The sequence below is a fragment of the Schistocerca serialis genome, unplaced genomic scaffold (assembly GCF_023864345.2).
Source record: "Schistocerca serialis cubense isolate TAMUIC-IGC-003099 unplaced genomic scaffold, iqSchSeri2.2 HiC_scaffold_1420, whole genome shotgun sequence".
Lineage (NCBI taxonomy): Eukaryota > Metazoa > Arthropoda > Insecta > Orthoptera > Acrididae > Schistocerca > Schistocerca serialis.
Window position 1 is genome coordinate 6,633,987 of NW_026047648.1, and position 23,060 is coordinate 6,657,046.

At 43.4% G+C, this 23,060-nt stretch overlaps 1 protein-coding gene across 1 annotated transcript in view; it reads left to right on the forward strand.

Annotated features, from left to right (window-relative positions):
* The window catches only part of LOC126443040 (neuralized-like protein 4), a 279,279-nt gene that overhangs the window by 155,694 nt on the left and 100,525 nt on the right, over window positions 1-23,060 (forward strand). Inside the window, 1 exon segment of the mRNA XM_050090885.1 lies at window positions 7,722-7,890. Within this exon segment, the coding sequence (XP_049946842.1) occupies window positions 7,722-7,890 (169 nt within the window).

Sequence of the window (23,060 nt, forward strand, 5' to 3'; positions counted from 1 at the left end):
GCTTCATTTCTGCATGAAAAAGTCGTAGTTGCTCCAAAATCTTGTAGTAAATTTCATCCTCCAGGAAGTACTATGTATACAAATTAAAACCATCTTGATCTTGAATGCAATATATTTTACGGCTGCTTCCATCCTCCAAATTTCATACAAGCTTCCACAATACTATATGTCTGCACACGAATAAGTTTTTACATCTGAATCGTACCAAGATTAGCGAATAAGTTAAATTAAGCTTTCGCTCACAAGTGACAATAGCGGGTAGAAAACAAAAGGGGTTACAATTTTAGTACCTTCATTTTCTTATATATTTTCTCTGCCGTCGAGCCCTTGTACCACTGCGACAGTATAATTTATATCTGAGGGAACGAGTGTAGCGCGGCGAAATTCAAAGTCCCGCTACATTTTTATTGTGCCTATCGCGACTCGGCATCTCCGCTATATGGTGAGTAGCAACTTTCCTTCTCTGGTATTACTACTAGTTGTTTCTTTTCCTGTTCCACTCACAAATAGAGCGAGGGAGAAGTGACTGTCTGCGTGCCTCCACATAAGCCCTAATTTCTCGTATCTCATCTTTGTAGTCCTTCCACGCAATGTACATCGACAGCAGTAGAATTGTTCGGCAGCCAGCTTCAAATGGCAGGTCTCTAAATTTTCTCGATAGTGTTTCTCGAAAAGAACATCGCCTTCCCTCTGGGAATTCCCATTGGAGTGCCCGAAGCATTGCTGTAAGACTTGTGTGTTGTGTTCCTTTGTCATATCATTTTAATCATATCAGCTTCTTAATTTGCTCTCATTTTTCTTCCTATCATTTTTTTTCTGTTTGAAATATTTGTTCGTGTGATTTTAATCAATCTTGTGTAGTAATTTTGATTTAATTGCTTTCGCTGTATCATCCTATTTTTTCATCCGTTTTATTGCAGTCATTGTTTCTATTCCTCATTTTCCTTGAATTTTGTTTTACTTATAATACCTTATTTTGTTTAAATATTCATCTCCCGTATTGGAATTTAGGCTATGTTTTTAATATTTGTATGATGATAACCTCCCCAAAAAAAGGATGTCTTGTAATGGAAAGTACATTTTTGACACTATTGGACAGTCAGTATAAACAGATTATTTTGTCCTTTTTTTTACCAGTAAATCTGCATCTTCAGATATTTAAATATTATAAAAAATAAGTATAATTAAATTCGCATTCCCAAAAATTCTGAGTGTAGAAAGGATGGTATAAAGAAAAAATGAGAACAAATGAAAAAAATCATACAGTTTTTAAAATGTGACAAAGGAATAGAAATAAAAAGCTACATTTATACCAATCCATTGAATAAAAATAATGATCGATGTCATTTTGATAAATATTTAGTGGTAAAAAAATTTAAGGCACCTGATGAGATTTGAACCCTTGACTGTGGAGACATTACCCTAACCATTACTCCATGCAACCAGTCTACATAATCCTTCTCTTTTAGCACTATAGAGTCTCACATAAATTTCCCAACTTTTTTCTGTCGATTACTCACAAAAGAGAACTCACCAGGTTGAATGGCTGCTGGGTGTGATACCTTAGCTCTTAACCGACGTCATCGTATAGGTGGTTTCAAAAATGTTGGACTGACGGCTGGGGCCTCTCCTTGTAAGAATAATACATATGGAGGAGCAACCTGTGCTTCTCAAATCAGTTCAAAAATATACCTCACTTTTTCAAAATTAATAGTGCAGCCTCTCTTCAACTGAGTGGCAAGAAAAATATTGGACCACAGCTCATCCGCTACAAATAACTTCTGCTTGCCCTCTTGTGATCCGGCACAGCCTGCCTGCAGAAACTCACAATAAGATGCAGCTCCATTCAGAAAAACGTGCACCACATTGGCTGCCAAATGACAAGCCGACTGCCTCAGTACACTCCTTCCTCGTAACTGCCAGTTTCCAGCACTCTTTCCTTCCTTCCAGTTCAATGCACCCTCATTGCACCACCAGACCCTAGTCATTCACTGGCAGATATATCCACTGCGAAGGTCACCAGTGACACGTAAATACCTCCCACATAACAGGGGTATCGAAATAGACAGGGGAGTGGTCAGAAAAGATGACAGAGATGTTCCCAGTAATTATGTGCAAAAATATGTAAACAAAAAGAAAGGAGGCTGTCCAGGTTGTGGAAAAAAAGACAGGCCACACCCACCTACAAGAAGGGCAGTAAAAGTGATCGACAGAACTACCATCCAGTATCCTTGACATTAATTTGTTGTAGGATCTTGGAATATATCCTGAGCTCGAACATAATGAGATAACTTGAACAGAATGACCTCCTCAGTGCCAACTGGCAGAGATCCCGAAATCGTCGATCGTGTGAAACCCGACTTCCGCTTTTCTCACATGACATACTGAAAGCTTTGGATTGAGGCAGTATTTCTTTATTTCTGAAAAGCATTTGACTCCATATTACACCTACACTTAACTGTCAAAAGTACGATCTTGTGGGGGTACCGAGTGAAATTTGTGACTGGATTGATGACTTTTTCGTAGGGAGGATGCAGCATGTTATCTTGGACGGAGAGTCATCATTAGATGTAGAAGTAACTTCAGGTGTGCCCCAGGGAAATATTGTTGGGACCTGTGCTATTCGTGTTCTACATTAATGACCTTACAGACAATATTAATAGTAACCTCACGTTGGTTTGCAGATGATGCACTTATCTGTGAAATAGTGCAGTCTGATAGAAGCTGAAGGAGTTTTTTGTCTGATTTTGTCAGGTATTGGAAGGTTTCTTGGGGAATGGCAGCCCATTCTTCACAGAGTGCTGCTCTGAGGAGAGAGATCGATGTCGGTCGGTGAGGCCTGGCACGAAGTCGGCGTTCCAAAACATCCCAAAGGTGTTGTATAGCATTCAGGTCAGGAGTCTGTGCAGTCCAGTCCATTACAGGGACATTGTCGTGTAACCACTCCATCACAGGCCAAGCGTTATGAATAGGTACTCAGTCGTGTTGAAAGATGCATTCGCCATCTCAGATTTGCTCTTCAACAGTGTGAAGCAAGAAGGTGCTTAAAGCATCAATTTAGGCCTAAGCTGTGATAGTGCCACGGAAAACAAGGGGTGCAAGCCCCCTCCACGAAAAACACGACCACACCGTAACACCACTGCCTCTGAATTATACTGTTGCCACTACAAAGGCTGGCAGATGACGTTCACCGGGCATTCGCCATACCCACACCCTGCCGTCGGATCGCCACACTGTCTACCGTGATTCGTCACCCCATACAATATTTTTCCACTGTTCGATTGTCCAATGTTTACACTCATTACACCGAGACAGGCATCATTTGGCATTTACAGACGTGATGTGCGGCTTATGAACAGCCACTCGACCTAACTGTCGTAGTACTTGCAGTGGATCCTGATGCAGTTTGAAATTCTTGTGTGACGGTCTGGATAGATGTCTGGCTGTTACACATTACGACTGTCGGCGGTCTCTGTCAGTCAACAAATGAGGTCGGCCTGTGCACTCTTGAGTTCTACATGTCTCTTCACGTTTCCACTTCACTATCACATCGGAAGCAGTGGACCCAGGGATGTTCAAGAGTGTGGAAATCTCGCATACAGACGTATGACACAAGTGACAGCCAATTATCTGACCACGTTGGAAGTCTGTGAGTTCCACGGAGCACCCTATTCTGCTCTCTCACGATGTCTAATGAATACTGAGGTCACTGGTATGGAGTACCTGGCAGTAGGTGGCAGCACAATGCGCCTAATGTGAAAAACATATGTTCTTGGGGGTGTCCAGATACTTTTGATCACATAGTGTGTCTCACACAAAGAGATAAGATTAGAATAATTAAACACACACACACACACACACACACACACACACACACACACACACACAGAGAGAGAGAGAGAGAGAGAGAGAGAGAGAGAGAGAGAGAGAGAGAGGGGGGGGCATACAGTCAGTCATTCTTCCCACACTCCGTATGTCAACGGGATGAGAAGAAAGCCTAATACCTGGTACGGTAGGATATACCCTCTGCTGTGCATTTCCCAGTGATTTGCAGAGTATAGATGGAAGTACAGATATACGAGGTGCATTCAAGTTCTAAGGCCTCCGATTTTTTTTTTCTCCACACTGGAAAGAGATAGAAACATACGCAATGTTTTAAAATGAGGCCGCGTTCATTGTCAATACGTTCCAGAGATGGCAGCACCGTACAGCAGATGGCATTTTACCGCCAGCGGCGAAAACGAGAACTGTTTTAAATACTTAAAATGGCGATGCTTTCCTTACTTGAACAGCATGCAATCATTCGTTTTCTGAATTTGCGTGGTGTGAAACCAATTGAAATTCATCGACAGTTGAAGCAGACATGTGGTGATGGAGTTATGGATGTGTCGAAAGTGCTTTCGTGGGTGCGACAGTTTAATGAAGGCAGAACATCGTGTGACAACAAACCGAAACAACCTCGGGCTCGCACAAGCCGGTCTGATCGAGAAAGTGGAGAGAATTGTTTTGGGGGATCGCCGAATGACTGTTGAACAGATCACCTCCAGAGTTGGCAATTGTGGCAATTCTGTGGGTTCTGTGCACACAATCCTGCATGTCGACCTGAAAATGCGAAAAGTGTCATCCAGGTGGGTGCCGCGAATGCTGGCGGACGACCACACGGCTGCCCGTGTGGCACGTTGCCGAGCAATGTTGACGCGCAACGACAGCACGAATGGGACTTTCTTTTCGTCGGTTGTGACAATGGATGAGACGTGGATGCCATTTGTCAATCCAGAAACAAAGCGCCAGTCAGCTCTATGGAAGCACACAGATTCACCGCCACCAAAAAAATTTCGGGTAACCGCCAGTGCTGAAAAAATGATGGTGTCCATGTTGTGGGACAGCGAGTGCGTAATCCTTACCCATTGCGTTCCAAAGGACACTACGGTAACAGGTGCATCCTACGAAAATGTTTTGAAGAACAAATTCCTTCCTGCACTGCAACAAAAACGTCCGGGAAGGGCTGCGCGTGTGCTGTTTCACCGAGACAACGCACCCACACATCGAGCTAACGTTACAAAACAGTTTCTTCGTGATAACAACTTTGAAGTGATTCCTCGTGCTCCCTACTCACCTGACCTGGCTCCTAGTGACTTTTGGCTTTTTCCAACAATGAAAGACACTCTCCGTGGCCGCACATTCACCAGCCGTGCTGCTATTGCCTCAGCGATTTTCCAGTGGTCAAAACAGACTCCTAAAGAAGCCTTCGCCGCTGCCACGGAGTCGTGGTGTCAGCGTTGTGAAAAATGTGTACATCTGCAGGGCGATTACGTCGAGAAGTAACGCCAGTTTCATCGATTTCGGGTGAGTAGTTAATTAGAAAAAAAATCGGAGGCCTTAGAACTTGAATGCACCTCGTGGAATTGACAGACACCTTTCAGTATGTGGGATTTGGTGACAGCTGTCGGAACCCCACAGCAGAGAGTGAGTTTCGTATCAGATCTACACCTCAGAATATGTGGTACCCAACTATTTTTTATGTTTTAATTAGAAGTAGGAAACTGGTGGAGGAAATGGAAAGGGTGGAACAGTTAAAGAGGAGTGTGGGAGGGGGAAAACCTGAGGGGTACTGGCAGAGGGGAGAGAAGGGAGGGATGTATGAGCGTAACAGATCCGCAGTCGGTAAAACACCTGCGTAAAAAGGGTCCTATTCTAAAATTATAAGATTTTCCCTCCTTCCTTTCAGTTTGTAGTGTAAGGTCATCTTTGGAATCCTTGTTTCTCCCATCCATTCCAGATGTTTCTTCCAGTTTTGTTTGTTTTTATGTTCTTCTGTCTTGTGATTTACTGCAAAAATATTCAGTTTTCGGCTCATATTTTAATTGGGAATCCTGTCTAACTTTGTGCAACCTTTCACTGCTCGTAAAAATATCGTTTGAGCTGGTCGAAGATTGCTAAAATGCTTCCTCCTCGTAACCCGGGAGTCTCTGTAGTACAGCAGAACACGTACAGCCGTCACGTCGTAGAACATCATTTTTGTCTCTCTTCGTGTGCTTTTTAATGTTCCACTTACAGTGGTATGTAGTTTGATACATCCTTATTGTCACTGAAATTAGTACAGCTTCCTAGCTAACTGAAGTGCTGAACTCATTCGAAAATCTTATATTCAATCACAGTTTCGTTTTGGACTGTGTTATTTCCCGTGGGATCCTACTGGTGCAGTTTCATTTACTATTGCCTTAAAGTTACATGCATGTAAATTGAGTTTCTCTAGTTCATCTTCAGACTTTGTCATTAGTACAATGTTGTCAGCATATAATAGTGTGTTAATATATTTACTGTTTGGAATACAGATCCCTTCTGGCACTATTCCCTTCTATTTTCAGGTAACTTCGTCTATAAAAATGATCGGAAAAGAATACGCGATATGTAATTTCCTGCAAGCTCTGTCCGTCCACCCTGTCTAATGCTTTTTCAAAAGCTACGAAAGCCAGACAGGTCAGTAAATTAAATCCTCTGCTTTCCGGTATAATTTGTCACACAGTAAATATATTATCGCTGCGTGACCTGCCTCTTGTGAAGCCACTTATATGTTCTAGAAGCAAAACTTCTGTAATAATCTTTAATATGTTGTTTAATACATCTGAATATAGACTGAGGCGACAAGTGCGATACGAACATATGCGGATGGCGGTATCGTCGCGTACATGGGGTATGAAAGGGCACTGTGTGGGTGGAGCTTTTCTGTAATACGAAGTCCGATTTGCATCTCATTCTTTCCTTTTTTCATGGTCATTTACGATTTTAAAACCCCCTTATTATTCACCATTTCTTCCCACCATGGTCAACCTTTTCTTTTTTTTTTCTTCTCTTTTTCATTTTCTTTTTTTTATTAACCATTACATCTTGGTCTGATTAAGACGTAAAAACTTATTGATGTGCAGACATATAGTATTGTGGAAGCTTAAAATACATTGCATTCAAGATGAAGATGGTTTTAATTTGTAGACATTAGTAAATTTTGGAGCAGCTACAACTTTTTCATGCAGAAATGTAGCAGCAGATCGTTGGAGAACAAGACCTCAATGCTGCACGAGAGAAGACATGTTAACATGGTAATGAATGAACTCTTATCTACGCCATTCCTCCCTGTTAATCTCATTTTGTTATTCTCTGTTCTCTTTCAAATAATTTTTGTAGTGGAAATTGGTTTGACATTTGCTCAGAAACACCACAAGGACCACCCCAACAACAGCTTTTCCAAATCACAAAGTCCGATAGCTTTTCTGTAATACGAAGTCCGATTTGCATTTCGTTCTTTCCCTTTTTCACGGTCATTAACGATTTTAAAACCCCCTTTTATTCACCATTTTTCTCACATTTTCAACCACTTTTTTTCTTCTCTTCTCTTTTCTTTTTTATTAACCACTACACTATCGTACACCTTTCCTAATCTGAGAACATTGTTATTTGTATTCCATTATCATTGTTCCCTGTTGGTTCTTGTACATATTGTACATTATCCTTCTGTCCCTTTACCTTATCCGTACTATCCTCAGGAGTTCAAGCATCTTATGAAGAAGGTTTAAAATGAAAGTAAACACACATTTGGCGCATGCGCTCTCTCTCTCTCTCTCTCTCTCTCTCTCTCTCTCTCTCTCTCTCTCTCACACACACACACACACACACACACACACACACACACACACATTGTGCTGAGAACAAACTCTGTGTGTCAGATCTGCTTGCGCGAGCTGGCCCCCCACTGGTCGGGCACCGTGCGGCTGGGTGTGACGACGCTGCTACCCACGATGTCCGCATCTGGCTCCGGATCTGGATCTGGTGGTCCCGGCTGCCCGCCTGTCGCCGCCCTGCCGGCAGTCAGCGCAGACACTTGGTACCTCATACGTGAGTGCGGCTCTAATATATTTGGATATTTGAGAAATGTTGTTTGTTATACTCTTCCTGGTACGTCCACAACTGTTGCTAAAATTTCACATGATTGAGTCTGCACCAGTTGTAACTGGCAAATACTCTATTTTGATAAAATCGTACACACAACCTGAGTCTCACACTGTAAATCCCGTCTTGCAGTGCTACAAAATGCACGGGAAACGGAGAGTCGTAGTATATAAAATTATTAGGTTGGTGGATAACTTTGTAGCATTTTTGTTTTTGCATGTCGGTATTCTGGTTTACATTTACTCATTTGGAGTGCCGAGTGGAGAAATCGGAACAGTTCCGACATTTTCTTCTGTTTGTGTTTGATAGAGAGGTGACAGTCAGGGACACCTGGAAACATTTGCGCCGTGTGTTGGGGTAATGTCACTGGACAGAGCACAGCGAGAAAATGGTTTTCGCATTTTGAGGAGGTCGTTTTGACGTTAGTGAATTTCCACCTTCGGGAAGACCTTTGGGGCTTGACAGAGGTTGTTTAAATGCATTAATCGACAACGATTAACGTCATTGTACTTGAGAACTCTGGCAAAACTGATTGCGTGTGATCCTTCCACCGTCGTGCGACATCTACGTGGAGTGGAGATGGTTGAAAAATCGATTTTTTTGTTTCATTTTGTTTCAGGGCGCAAAAACAACTAGTGTCGTATGTTCCCGTGTGGAAACTGTCAAACTCGAAGACAGAGAGAGGAGTTGAAAACGACTACACATCGATCCCGATCGACGGAAGAGAAGACAGCTAAAAATGGGGACGCACAGAAGGGTCTATAAAATACAGAAAAGCCGAGGTCCGGAACTAAAAATTAAATGTCCTTCATCATATTGCTACGACAGATAAAAAGTAAAACACAGTTGATAGCCCGTGCGTCGTTTGCTAAAACGACCGATAACTTACCGAAAATTACAACAGTCAGTGGGTTTCCGTATGTCCACTTCTCGTCGCTCTTCGCCAATTGGCTCTCGAACGACACCGACCGTTCGTCTTGTATTTCATTATTGGTGATGAGAAGTGGTGTCTTTATGCTGAGGTAAGGTAAAGGAAAGAAAGGAATGGTTGAGTGCAAACAAAGCAGAAACTTCCCTTATAAAGGCCTGTGGGCGTCTGCAAAAAGTAACGGTACATATCTGGCAGAACAGTGACTGTGTGGTGTACTACGAATTGCTTCCCCGAGGTGTAATCGCCACTCCTGACATTTATTGTCGACATCCGAGAGATCTTGCAGACACAATCCGAGGACGACGACTGGGAAGACTGCGTGAAACGACACTACTCCACAGTAATGCCCGCCTGCGTTCTGATAGACTGGCAAGAAACACCGTACGGGATTCGGGTCGGGAAGTCTTCCGCATCCACCTTATTTGTCCGATCATGCGCCCTCGTAGTTTCACCTCATCTGCCCTCTATCCGATAGTCTTCGAGGAACTTTCAGTCCGGACGAAAATTCGCTCTGTACATCGTTCGAGTGTTCACCTCAAAACTGCACAATTTCTACAGTCGTTGAATCGAAAAGCTACCCCAGCATTGGCAGACTGTTGCAAATAATGAAAGAGAATATATTATTGATGTCTAAAGTCACTGTTACGTGTACTGTGACATTTACTAAACTCGTGCAAAAACTCCGTGAAATTATGGACCGAACCGACAAATTAAATTAAAAGGATCCATACAGATGTGAACGTCAAGTCGTACTTTAATTGCGTCCGAGAAAATCGTAGAAGTGATGTAAAAATCTAACTTTATCGAGTAACATCCCAAATCCTGTGTGGGTGAAGTACGAAGAGGTACTCAGACAGACAGTGCCGCACCAGGTAAATGGGACGAGACCGAAAGAGCGGGACCGAATCAGAAAATAAACACTCGTCGCCAGACTAATGCAAACCTACGAACAAACTGCGAATAGCCAGACGTGCAGCACAGGCATAAGGAACCGAAATGGAGATGTAAACGTCACAGAGCCCATTTGTGAGCCTGAAAAGCAGCTTACCGCGTAAGTGACCGGCCCGGTGCACACTGAGGATGCCCGGCGAGCCCATTCGGGAGACTGCAGTGTGAACTGCGGCGAGGCACCTCAGTGCGCATACACGTCGTAGAGCGGCTGTCCCTAGGAGTAACCCTGAGGGCGGGAGGGGCGACCGGAGAAATCGTAGCTGACACCACAGCCACTCTCCACATTTTCTCCCGAATGCCTCTCGCCGGTAATAATACTGTCGTACGAATGGCGTTAGCTGAGATAGGCCTGCTACGGAGCAGACAATAAAAGCACAACGAGCAATGTATAGTGCAGTTGTTAGGAAATAAAAATAATAAAAATGCGTAATGAAATTGTCAGGAAATAACAGTAATAAAACCGTACTACAAAACATAAGAGACCAAACTGACACACCACAAACTACAGATAATGGTGCAAGATACATCAAATATATTAATAAAATTAGTTATATCCCTACGTGGTAGGGAAACTAGAAAATCTGAAAAGGGAAATGCAAAGGCTCAATCTAGATATAGTAGGGGTCAGTGAAGTGAAGTGGAAGGAAGACAAGGATTTCTGGTCAGATGAGTATCGGGTAGTATCAACAGCAGCAGAAAATGGTATAACAGGTGTAGGATTCGTTATGAATAGGAAGGTAGGGCAGAGGGTGTGTTACTGTGAACAGTTCAGTGACCGGGTTGTTCTAATCAGAATCGACAGCAGACCAACACCGACAACGGTAGTTCAGGTATACGTGCCGACGTCGCGAGCTGAAGATGAACAGATAGAGAAAGTGTATGAGGATATTGAAAGGGTAATGCAGTATTGTAAAGGGGGACGAAAATCTAATAGTCATGGGCGACTGGAATGCAGTTGTAGGGGAAGGAGTAGAAGAAAAGGTTACAGGAGAATATGGGCTTGGGACAAGGAATGAAAGAGGAGAAAGACTAATTGAGTTCTGTAACAAGTTTCAGCTAGTAATAGTGAATACCCTGTTCAAGAATCACAAGAGGAGGTGGTATACTTGGAAAAGGCCGGGAGATACGGGAAGATTTCAATTAGATTGCATCATGGTCAGACAGAGATTCCGAAATCAGATACTGGACTGTAAGGCGTACCCAGGAGCAGATATAGACTCGGATCATAACATAGTAGTGATGAAGAGTAGGCTGAAGTTCAAGACATTAGTCAGGAAGAATCAATCCGGAAAGAAGTGGGATACAGAAGTACTAAGGAATGACTAGATACGTTTGAAGTTCTCTAACGCTATAGATACAGCAATAAGGAATAGCGCAGTAGGCAGTACAGTTGAAGAGGAATGGACATCTCTAAAAAGGGCCATCACAGAAGTTGGGAAGGAAAACATAGGTACAAAGAAGGTAGCTGCGAAGAAACCATGGGTAACAGAAGAAATACTTCAGTTGATTGATGAAAGGAGGAAGTACAAACATGTTTTGGGAAAATCAGGAATACAGAAATACAAGTCGCTGAGGAATGAAATAAATAGGAAGTGCTGGGAAGCTAAGACGAAATGGCTGCAGGAAAAATGTGAAGACATCGAAAAAGATATGATTGTCGGAAGGACAGACTCAGCATACAGGAAAGTCAAAAAAACCTTTGGTGACATTTAAAGCAATGGTGGTAACATTAAGAGTGCAACGGGAATTCCACTGTTAAATGCAGAGGAGAGAGCAGATAGGTGGAAAGAATACATTGAAAGCCTCTATGAGGGTGAAGATTTGTCTGATGTGATGGAAGAAGAAACAGGAGTCGATTTAGAAGAGATAGGGGATCCAGTATTAGAATCGGAATTTAAAAGAGCTTTGGAGGACTTATGGTCAAATAAGGCAGAAGGGGTAGATAACATTCCATCAGAATTTCTAAAATCATTGGAGTGGAAGTGGCAACAAAACGACTATTCACGTTGGTGTGTAGAATATATGAGTCTGGCGATATACCATCTGACATTCGGAAAAGCATCATCCACACAATTCCGAAGACGGTAAGAGCTGACAAGTGCGAGAATTATCGCACAATCAGCTTAACAGCTCATGCATCGAAGCTGCTTACAAGAATAATATACAGAAGAATGGGAAAGAAAATTGAGAATGCGCTAGGTGACGATCAGTTTGGCTTTAGGAAAAGTAAAGGGACGAGAGAGGCAATTCTGATGTTACGGCTAATAATGGAAGCAAGGCTAAGGAAAAATCAAGACACTTTCATAGGATTTGTCGACCTGGAAAAAGCGTTTGACAATATAAAATGGTGCAAGCTGTTGGGGATTCTGAAAAAAGTAGGGTTAAGCTATAGGTAGAGACAGGTCATATACAATATGTACAACAACCAAGAGGGAACAATAAGAGTGGACGATCAAGAACAAAGTGCTCGTATTAAGAAGGGTGTAAGACAGGGCTATAGCCTTTCGCCCCTATTCTTCAATCTGTACATTGAGGAAGCAATGATGGAAATAAAAGAAAGGTTCAGGGGTGGAATTAAAATACAAGGTGAAAGGATATCAATGATAAGATTCGATGATGACATTGCTATCCTGAGTGAAAGTGAAGAAGAATTAAATGATCTGCTGAACGGAATGAACAGTGTAATGAGTACACAGTATGGTTTGAGAGTAAATCGGAGAAAGACGAAGGTAATGAGAAGTAGTAGAAATGAGAACAGCGAGAAACTTAACATCAGGATTGATGGTCACGAAGTCAATGAAGTTAAGGAATTCTGCTACCTAGGCAGTGAAATAACCAATGACGGACGGAGCAAGGAGGACATCAAAAGCAGACTCGCTATGGCAAAAAAGGCATTTCTGGCCAAGAGAAGTCTACTAATATCAAATACCGGCCTTAATTTGAGGAAGAAATTTCTGAGGATGTACGTCTGGAGTACAGCATTGTATGGTAGTGAAACATGGACTGCGAGGAAAAGCGGAACAGAAGAGAATCGAAGCATTTGAGATGTGGTGCTATAGACGAATGTTGAAAATTAGGTGGACTGATAAGGTAAGGAATGAGGAGATTCTATGCATCGGAGAGGAAAGGAATATGTGGAAAACACTGATAAGGAGAAGGGACAGGATGATAGGACATCTGCTAAGACATGAGGGAATGACTTCCATGGTACTAGAAGGAGCTGTGGAGGGCAAAAACTGTAGAGGAAGACAGAGATTGGAATACGTCAAGCAAATAATTGAGGATGTAGGTTGCAAGTGCTACTCTGAGATGAAGACGTTAGCACAGGAAAGGAATTTGTGGCGGGCCGCATCAAACCAGTCAGTCGACTGATGACCAAAAAAAAAAAATCTAAAAACAAATATGATGTGACTTACGGAACGAAAGCGCTGGCACGTCGATGGACACACAAACACAAATATACAAACACAATAATGTGTATATTTGTGTTTGTGTGTGTTTGTTTGTTTGTGTGTTTGTTTGTTTGTGTGTTTGTTTGTTTGTGTGTTTGTTTGTTTGTGTGTTTGTTTTTTTGTGTGTTTTTTTTTTTTGTGTGTTTTTTTTTTTTTTGTGTGTGTGGTTTTTTTTTGTGTGTGTGGTTTTTTTTGTGTGTGTGGTTTTTTTTGTGTGTGTGGTTTTTTTTGTGTGTGTGTGTTTTTTTTGTCTGTTTTTTTTTTGGTCTGTTTTTTGTTTTTTTTTGTCTGTTTGTTTTTTTTGTCTGTTTGTTTTTTTTGTCTGTTTGTTTTTTTTGTCTGTTTTTTTTTTGTCTGTTTGTTTTTTTTTGTCTGTTTGTTTTTTTTGTCTGTTTGTTTGTGTGTTTGTTTTTTTGTGTGTTTGTTTGTGTGTTTTTTTTTGTGTGTGTGTTTGTTTGTGTGTCTATCGACGTGCCAGCGCTTTAGTTTGTTAAATCACATCATCTTTGTTTTTAGATATATTTTTCCCACGTGGAATGTTTCCCTCTATTATATTCATATCAATAAAATTAGTTAATTGAATATAATAGAGGGAAACATTCCACGTGGGAAAAATATATCTAAAAACAAACATATGTAACTTACCAAACGAAAGCGTTCGTATGTTGATAGACACGCAAACACACACACGAAATTCAGGCTTTCGCAACCCACGGTTGCTTCATCAGGAAAGAGGGAAGGAGAGGGAAAAACGAAAGGATGTGGGTTTTAAGGGAGAGGGAAGGAGTCATTCCAATCCCGGGAGCGGAAAGACTTGCCTTAGGGGGAAAAAAGTATAGGTATACACTCGCGAGCGCGAGCGCGCGCGCACACACACACACACACACACACACACACACACACACACACACACACACACAAGAAGACATGTGTAAAGGCAAAGAGCTTTGGCAAAGAGTTTGCCCTTCAGTATGTCCTCTCTTCCCGTTACCCACCAGGCCTCAACCTCTGCTAATTTCAAGTTGCCGCCGCTCATACCTCACCTGTCATTCCACAACATCTTTGCCTCTGTACTTCTGCCTCGACTGACATCTCTGCCCAAACTCTTTGCCTTTACATATGTCTGCTTGTGTGTGTGTGTGTGTGTGTGTGTGTGTGTGTGTGTGTGTGTGTGTGTGTGTACACACCTGTCCTTTTTTCCCCCTAAGGTAAGTCTTTCCACTCCCAGGATTGGAATGACTCTTACCCTCTCCCTTAAAACCGACATCCTTTCATCTTTCCCTCTCCTTCCCTCTTTCCTGATGAAGCAACCGTGGGTTGCGAAAGCTTGAATTTTGTGTGTGTGTTTGTGTGTTTATCAACATACGAACACTTTTGTTTGGTAAGTTACATCATCTTTATTTTTAGATATATTTTTCCCACGTGGAACGTTTCCCTCTATTATATTCAGATAAAATTAGTTAATTGGATAGGCAAAAAATCTCCTTGGCAAGCGGCGGCAGAACACACACGTAAAAGACTGTCGCGATTGGTGAGCTTTTGGAGCCGGTGGCTCCTCCTTCGTGCAGAAGGGTTGGAGGGGAAGGAAGAATAAAAAAGGATACTTATGGTATGGTAAGTCTCCCCTGATCCTCGGTTCTGGGTGACTTCCCTGAAGCCTGCTCCTTTTTCTAGACATCTTGAATCCTGTTCCTTCACCCTTCTTCCATCCCCTTCTACCTTTCTGCCCGAAGAAGGAGCCACCTGGTACAAAAGCTCGCCAGTCGCGACAGTCTTTTACGTGTGTGTTCTGCCGCCACTTGGTGAGTAGATTTTTTTTATCTGTCTGATTAAATTATTTTATCAATAATTGATCGATTTCATTGTTACACCAAATATGCCGAGTATGTCGTACTGAGAATAAAAGGCAGTGGACACAGGTAGCTCAGCGCGACATGTGAGTTGACCTACATAATTACAGTTCAGTACATCTCCTGTAACAGATATGTCAATGTGACTAGTTACCGTGAAAAAGAACTTGAATATGTAGGTAGGTGCAGGGCTACACATTAGATGTAGCAGAGCAACGGAAAACTACGTACAAATCCATTAAAAGGAAAACTGAACACGGCTCTGACAACATTGTGTGTCACCTCCCAGGTGTACGACACGCGACTCGAGAGATCGGGGGATGAGGCGCTACAGATACGAGTTAGACATTGCAAATAGTTGCTGAGCATTCCATCACGTTGAAATTCAATTTCCTCATTTAGACTACTGTCTGGATGTTTCAGCTTACACTTCACTGTTTGAAACCCTTCCAAAAAGTCGAAGACCGGTCCTCGTAATTGTAAACGCGAGATTCCTAAGTCACCTTTAACGTTAGCCAATCCGCGCACGTCGTGTGCCAAATGTGCTGCTAGAGCTGACTTACGATTACGAGTGGCACTGTGTTGTACGAACCTAGTTTTGGAAACTTCTCTCTCTCTGCCAGATATGTCTACACCTACACTTCGGCATGTAATACCGTAGATATCACCAGTATTATACAGGGTAACTAAACGCCCTTCACGACAGGTGTAGTGTAATGTGGCCTATTCGTGAGAATTACCTACGTTCCACTGAGGACACTCCTGTCGGGAAAAGTAGACTGTGTGCATCCCGGCACGTGATCGGTGCAGGCAGTGCGTGCTCAGTGGTGTAACGTTGGCCAGGGTGAGGCGCGGCACGGCGAGTGCGGTAGCCTCGGTGGCGCACGCTGTACGTGTCGTGAACACCTCGGAGGAAACAGGTGTACTACAACGTAAGTGCCCGAGACGAATGGAGATCGTAAATCTCGGATCTTATGTAGCGCTCGTTGTGGTCGGATTGGTAGATTGGTGTATCCGAATTTATGACTTACTTATTCTCGGATCTGTCTTCACGATTGATATACGCGGTTAAATCGAAACAGAAAATTACGATTGAAAACGTGTATGTCACTCGGTTCGCGGAAGTAGTGAGCGTTACCCTGCCTGTAGACAAACAGAGTCGAGAGGAATGAATTTGGGCACGCGTGTAGTACAGAATAGCCGTACCGTGAGAACAAAACAAAAGGTGACCGTATTGCGCAGTGTTTCCTTTCCTTGGGGTTCTGCCGTGAAAATACAAAATAGAAAATCTGATTGGGTTTTGAATTTTGATGGAATAAGTTACGGATAAGGCGGACTTCGTATTACTGATTGAAATAGTGCTGTAATTTGACCGTGAATGGCAGACAGGGTCAGCAACACTACAAAAAGTGACTGTAAGGAAATAGCATCAGAAATAAGTTGAAATTTACCTTATAATTCTGTCAGAAACATAGTATCTATTATAATATAATCTTTGCAGCTGCATCTGGAATACTTCTTAATTTTCTTGTAGGATGTCCTTTTTCTCATTGTTTGCCGGTCCTCTTGTTCTCTGTCTGATGAAAATTTCTTTAAGTTGTCACTGTCAGGATTAATTTATAAATTTGGCAATAACCATTGTGAATCACTGCTGAAATAACTTTGTTTCGTAATATAGTTTTAATTTCCACTTAAAAGCATATTTAACACAGTGTCGAAAAATACACGTCTCGAACGTATGAAGGCAAGAGAGTAATCAATTAGTTGTTGAAAACAAACACCTACGCAAAAGTAAAAAAAAAGGACAAAATTATTTATAAAAATCCGTCGATGGAGCAGCGCTCTTCTGCATGTGCGATCGTAAATCATATCTTTGCACTGGCGGAGGCGCAGTAGTCAAAGTAAATTTACAGTTGGAAGAACAACAGTCAAAGGTAGCTCGGACCACATCACACTGAATGATCCATCACGCAGCGATCTCTGCTCGCGGTGTCAAACTCGAGTCGCCACGTGCACACGTGGAAAAGGGAAACACCGTACGGGTGTGATGTTTCCCATTATTTTTAGTTTCCGAAAGGGCAGGAGTAACACGGACAGATCTCAAAAATCTTCCCAGTTTATCGGATACGGGACCGAAGTAAGGGATCCCACTAGAGTTCTTCTCAGTCACCTCACAGAGTAGCCTTAGGAGGGTACTGCTCTGTTTTCTGTCAGTCGTTTTTTGATTGTGGCTCACACGGCGGTCTGGTGACAGGTATCTCTCGGTTGGTAAGATATGTGGCCGGTTGGGCACTACCTCTGAGTGACTTTTGAGGTCCAAATATTTGCATTCTATGGCTGTTGTTGCCTTAAGTTTAATTTCTTAAGGCTGTGCCACACGTCTAGTCGTTCACTGTCAGTCCGTAGGTTACATTAGACTGACAAAGAGTGTTTACCGTATTTACTCGAATCTAAGCCGCACTTTTTTTGCTGTCTTTGTATTCTAAAACACCGCCTGCGGCTTAGAATCGAGTGCAAAGTAATCGGAAGTTCTGCAAAATGTTGGTAGGTGCCGCCACAATTAATATCTGCCGTCGAATATATGTAGCGTTACAGGGGCATGCTTTGCAGGCACAAAGATAAATACTGTCGCCTAAATTTCTGCGTCAGTAAATAAATTAAGGTGGAAGACGAGATTTTTTTCTCCGCCCTGAGTTTCGACCACTGCATTTTCATACATTATCCGATGAAGTAAATACAAATTCCGTATTGTTCATCTTCGAATGTAGCAGACTTTCAATGTACTACGAAAATCCGACTGGCAATACTGTTTAGGATGTTTATCAATATGGCCAACTCTACGCTCTGAATTTTTTCCTACTTGTGGCAAGAGATAGTTGCTAATAGGAACTTTTATGAATTCTGAATCACATGCAGTATTCCCTTCACCATCGGAATAATACGAATATAAACATTTTGCTGTGTATTCTTTCATGTTTGCTGCTATCTCATTTAAATCCTGTCTGCCTAATAAACTACGAAACTAGAGTGAGACAACAGCAAACGCGGAAGAATATACATATCGTGCCGTGTTTATATTCGTATTATTCTTACACCGAATAGTGATACAGTCAGAAATGAAGCACTACAACACACTAGATTTTTAAATCTAAAATGACTCTAATTTCTGTGCAGAATGTAATGTACTAAAGAGGCGTCTGCAAAGATTTTCAAATGAAGAAAAATTTTTGCTAAACTCTCCTTCACAACATCTTCTGTCACACGCAGTCTATTATTTGGTTCTTGTTGATTATCATCAAAGAAAGCAGCGGTGCAAGTAACAACAAATAGCGAGACTCCTGCCATTCTTTCGCTAATGAGACGATTGGAAGCAGCGGTAGCGCGCACAAAAGCAAGCCATGCCACAAGCGGCGACAGGTCGTAAACACGCACTATCAGAATGCGACAAACAATGCATGACACAGTACAGTAATGCATTTTCAGCTTAGAGTGACTGACGTAAACACCGATAACAAAGAAAACGACACTTATCAGATCAAAGGAAAATAAGCAATCAATTCAAACCAGACGAAACACGCGAAAAAGGAAGGGTAGCCGTATAAATACGGACGGAGCGCCTGACGCATAGCAATGGCTACCTGGTAAAGCTTAACTGCTAAGCTTAAGACTCGAACCAAACTACTGTAGCTGTATCATCATTCATTCGACCTAAATTGTGTCTCATATTATAATGGACCAACTTTGTTTCTATTTGGAGGTGCGGCCTAAAATTTTTCTCTCCCCTTGAATTTCGAGTCTCAAATTTCACGTGCGGCTTAGGTTCGGGAATTTTTTTTTTTTCCTTAATTTCGAGTCTCATTTTTCAGGTGTGGCTTAGATTCGAGTGCGGCTCAGATTCGAGTAAATACGGTATTCGTCGATCCGTTCCTCGTCTGTCCGTTTCGGCCGCGTTCACGTGGCGTGGTACCGGTCGACTCGAAGTACTTTCTGTTGCCTCGCCTGCACACAAACTCACATGCTATTCAATAAATTTCCATCAGTTGTACGGGTTTACCGTACGCGTGTGAGGCACAATACGATATATTTCCTCGAAGCATTTTGCTCTCACAGTCGTGTTCGTTACAGTTGTGTATTCGTACCGAGCCTGCAGGCTCTTTATAACTCGTGCGATTTTTAATGGCAGTTTTTTTATTTTAATTCTGGTAATGAATATGTACTCGTGAAATCACACAAGTTGTTCTTTGCAGCTGTGCGTGTTTGATAGGTGTGGGAGTGCAAGCTACCGGAGGTGACCCGAGGCTGGTGGCCCTACTTTTCAGCCGACAGCACACGTCACTAGCTCTGTACGTGGAATGCTTACAGTACATACAATCTGACGCTGTGCTTTATATTTCTCGTACATACACAAACGTTTCGAGTGGCATACTACCTGTTATTGGATTCACTGTCAAATGTGCTGTGTCTTGAAAACTTCTAAGACAAAGCTGGACAGTAGAGAGCTACTACCTTTAAGTCGTGTATTTTAAATGTCAATTAAGTGGACGATGTACACACGTACTAGACACATTCACCTCATCAGATATAAGTAACGTCACTCTACCGACGATACCTTCCGAAGAAGACTGTCGAGACCCCGATCGAGGTTTTATAAACCTGTATTTTACAACTGATTGACTGTTATTTGCAGTTCGTTGAAGCTCTTGCATTCACACTCACTAAAGCACAGCAACGTCAGTTGTCTCGAGACTATACGGAAAATAAGCCACTTTTTTTTTTTTTTTTTTTCTGTTCGTACCTCCCAATTTTTAAAACATAATCTCCCGATTTTTGGTTTTAGAAAGTTGGCAGGTATGTGGAACATTTTTTCTATTCCCTACACTTTGTGTTGCATCAGTCCCAGTAATCATTACAGTGTACCCAGAGTCTTTCACGGCGTCACAGCTGGATAAAATCTTCTGGAATGTCAAACCGCAAAAATTCCGATGAAATTCTCGAGCTTTCTGCGGTTAGCTCTGCCGTTGCCACCGGGAGTAAAACTACCGACTGCCGGGACTGGCACCATTTCTCACTTGTACACGGCTGCTGGCACCGATCGCAGGGGGCCAGAACGACACGTGTGCGGTAGGTGACTGGACAGCTCTCCGCAGCTCCGGGATGACGTCGGGTGGCAAGAGTGCCCCGTGCTATGTTTCAAACTGCCACTCCTGCCTCCCTACGAGAATTAAGCATTCAGCATCCGCTGTTGCTTCCTTTCGACATCCGGAGCCCGCCCCTGTGTCCTACTCGTTGTGTAGCCCTGGTCTTTGTTGAAATTGTTGTGTTCATTCTAATCTCAGCTGCCACTTTTTTAACTGAGTCCCAGTATGTCGATGCACGAGCTGAGACCCTCGTGTTCTCAAACTACACTACTGGCCATTAAAATTGCTACACCACGAAGATGACGTGCTACAGGCGCGAAATTTAGCCGAAAGGAAGAAGATGCTGTGATACGCAAATGATTAGCTTTTCAGAGCATTCACACAAGGTTGGCGCCGGTGGCGACACCTACAACATGCCAACACGAGGAGAGTTTCCAACCGATTTCTCATACACAAACAGCAGTTCACCGGCGTTGCCTGGTGAAACGGTGTTGTGATGCCTCGAGTAAGGAGGAGAAATGCGTACCATCACGTTTCCGACTTTGATAAAGGTCGGATTGTAGCCTGTCGCGATTGCGGTTTATCGTATAGCGACATTGTTGCTCGCGTCGGTTGAGACCCAATGACTGTTAGTAGAATATGGAATGGGTGTGTTCAGGAGGGTAATACGAAACGCCGTGCTGGATCCCAACGTCCTCGTATCACTAGCAGTCGAGACGACGGGCATCTTATCCGCATGGCTGTAACGGATCGTGCAGCCACGTCTCGATCCGTGAGTCAACAGATGGGGACGTTTGCAAGACAACAACCATCTGCACGAACAGTTCGACGACGTTTGCAGCAGCACGGACCATCAGCTCTGAGACCGTGGCTGCCGTTACCCTTGACACTGCGTCACAGACAGGAGCACCTGCGATGGTGTACTCTACGACTAACCTGGGTGAACGTATGGCAAAATGTCATTTTTTCGGATGAATCCAGGTTCTGTTTACAGCATCACGATGGTCGCATCCGTGTTTGGCGAAATCGCGGTGAACGCACATTGGAAGCGTGTATTCGCCATTGCCATAGTGATGTATCACCTGGCATGATGTTATGGGGTGCCATTTGTTACACGTCTCGGTCACCTCTTGTTCGCACTGACGGCACTTTGAACAGTGGACGTTACATTTCAGAAATGTTACGACCTGTGGCTCTAACCTTCATTCGATCCCTGCGAAACCCTACATTTCAGCAGGATAATGCACGACTGCATGTTACAGGTCCTGTACGGGCCTCTCTGGATACAGAAAATGTTTGACTGCTGCCCTGACCAGCACATTCTCCAGATCTCTCACCAATTGAAAACATCTGGTCGATGGTGGCCGAGCAACTGGCTTGTCACAATACGCCAGTCTCTACTCTTGATGAACTGTGGTATCTTGTTATTATGGCCAGAGGGTGCTGTTCTGGGTACTGATTTCTGAGGATCTGTGCAAACAAATTGCGTGAAAATGTAGTGACATGTCAGTTCTAGTATAATATATTTGTGCAATGAATACCCGTTAATCATCTGCATTTCTTCACGGTGTAGCAATTTTAATGGCCAGTAGTGTATATTTTGTGTCCATTTTCAAGGCAGCGCTCGGCCGTGGCCGACTCACTGAGACCCCTTCGCTTAATACGTGTCTCGTGCTCGGTACGACGCTCCGCGACTGTGCGAATTGTGAGTCCTTTGTAGATGCTACCGGGCTTGCGAGGGACAGCGTACACACCCGGCACACTGAGAGCTATATCGTATTTAACAGGGCGCGACGTATCTCTAACCTCTGCGATGGGCCGAAACACTGGTTGCGATCCACGTCCCTGTAGTAAGAGTACTAACTCGCCGCTCGTTGCCCCGTAGTACGGCAGGAAAGCTGCCGGCTCGGCTCCTTCTGCCGATTCGGAGGCGTCCTCCTTCGGTGACACCTGAAAGCGTGTGCAATTTCTCTTTCTCTGTAGCCGCTCTCCCCGAACACGTGCCTCGAGTGCTACAATTCGGACCGTAGGCGGCCGTCGTCAGAAATAACTTCGGCTCCGTGTATTAACGTGTTCGGGACCACTTTCTGGTGTGTAGGGTGGTGAAAACTACCGGTGTTCAAATCTCAATCTTTGTGCGTCGGTTTCCCGTACACCGAATGACCGAGCCGGCCTTCTGCCTTCCTCTCGTTTAAAACACTTGAGGACAGTAATTCGCCGCTTTCTCTGTCTCGACAGTAAATTTGATGTCGGTACGGACACTGTTCGTTTGATCCGCGAACTGCTGCAGTGTATTTTCACTGTAAGGCCGTACGAGTTAGGTGTTACTGACGTACCTGAGGGAGCTCCACGAAGAAATTTACGATTGCAGAAGACAGTGGTGAGCCCGTTACTGTGCGATCTGTCGTTTCGTAATATTCGTCCCAGTGTGAGAAGTACGTAGTCATTAAAACTTGACGGAATGACGATGATTCCGGGTGGAAACTATCGGACGGAAACACGTGGCACATATCGTACTGGCACCCTCGTGAAAAGTGACACCACGTCCCGACCGAACGCTACTCCGTTTCGACCCATTTTCTCGAGTGTTTCGACAAATGTCTGAGAGTTCGTGACACGGCATTAACACTGACCCAGTTTTGGCACCAGTAATCCCTCACCGCCGTGGCACGTACCGTGCTGCCGCACCACGCGGCGCACCGTCTGTTAACGGGACGGCCGAGGCGAGGAAACGGCAGTGTTACCGCGAGTACCCTCTGCCGTACGCCGTGACGCGGCGTGCGGAGTACGGCTT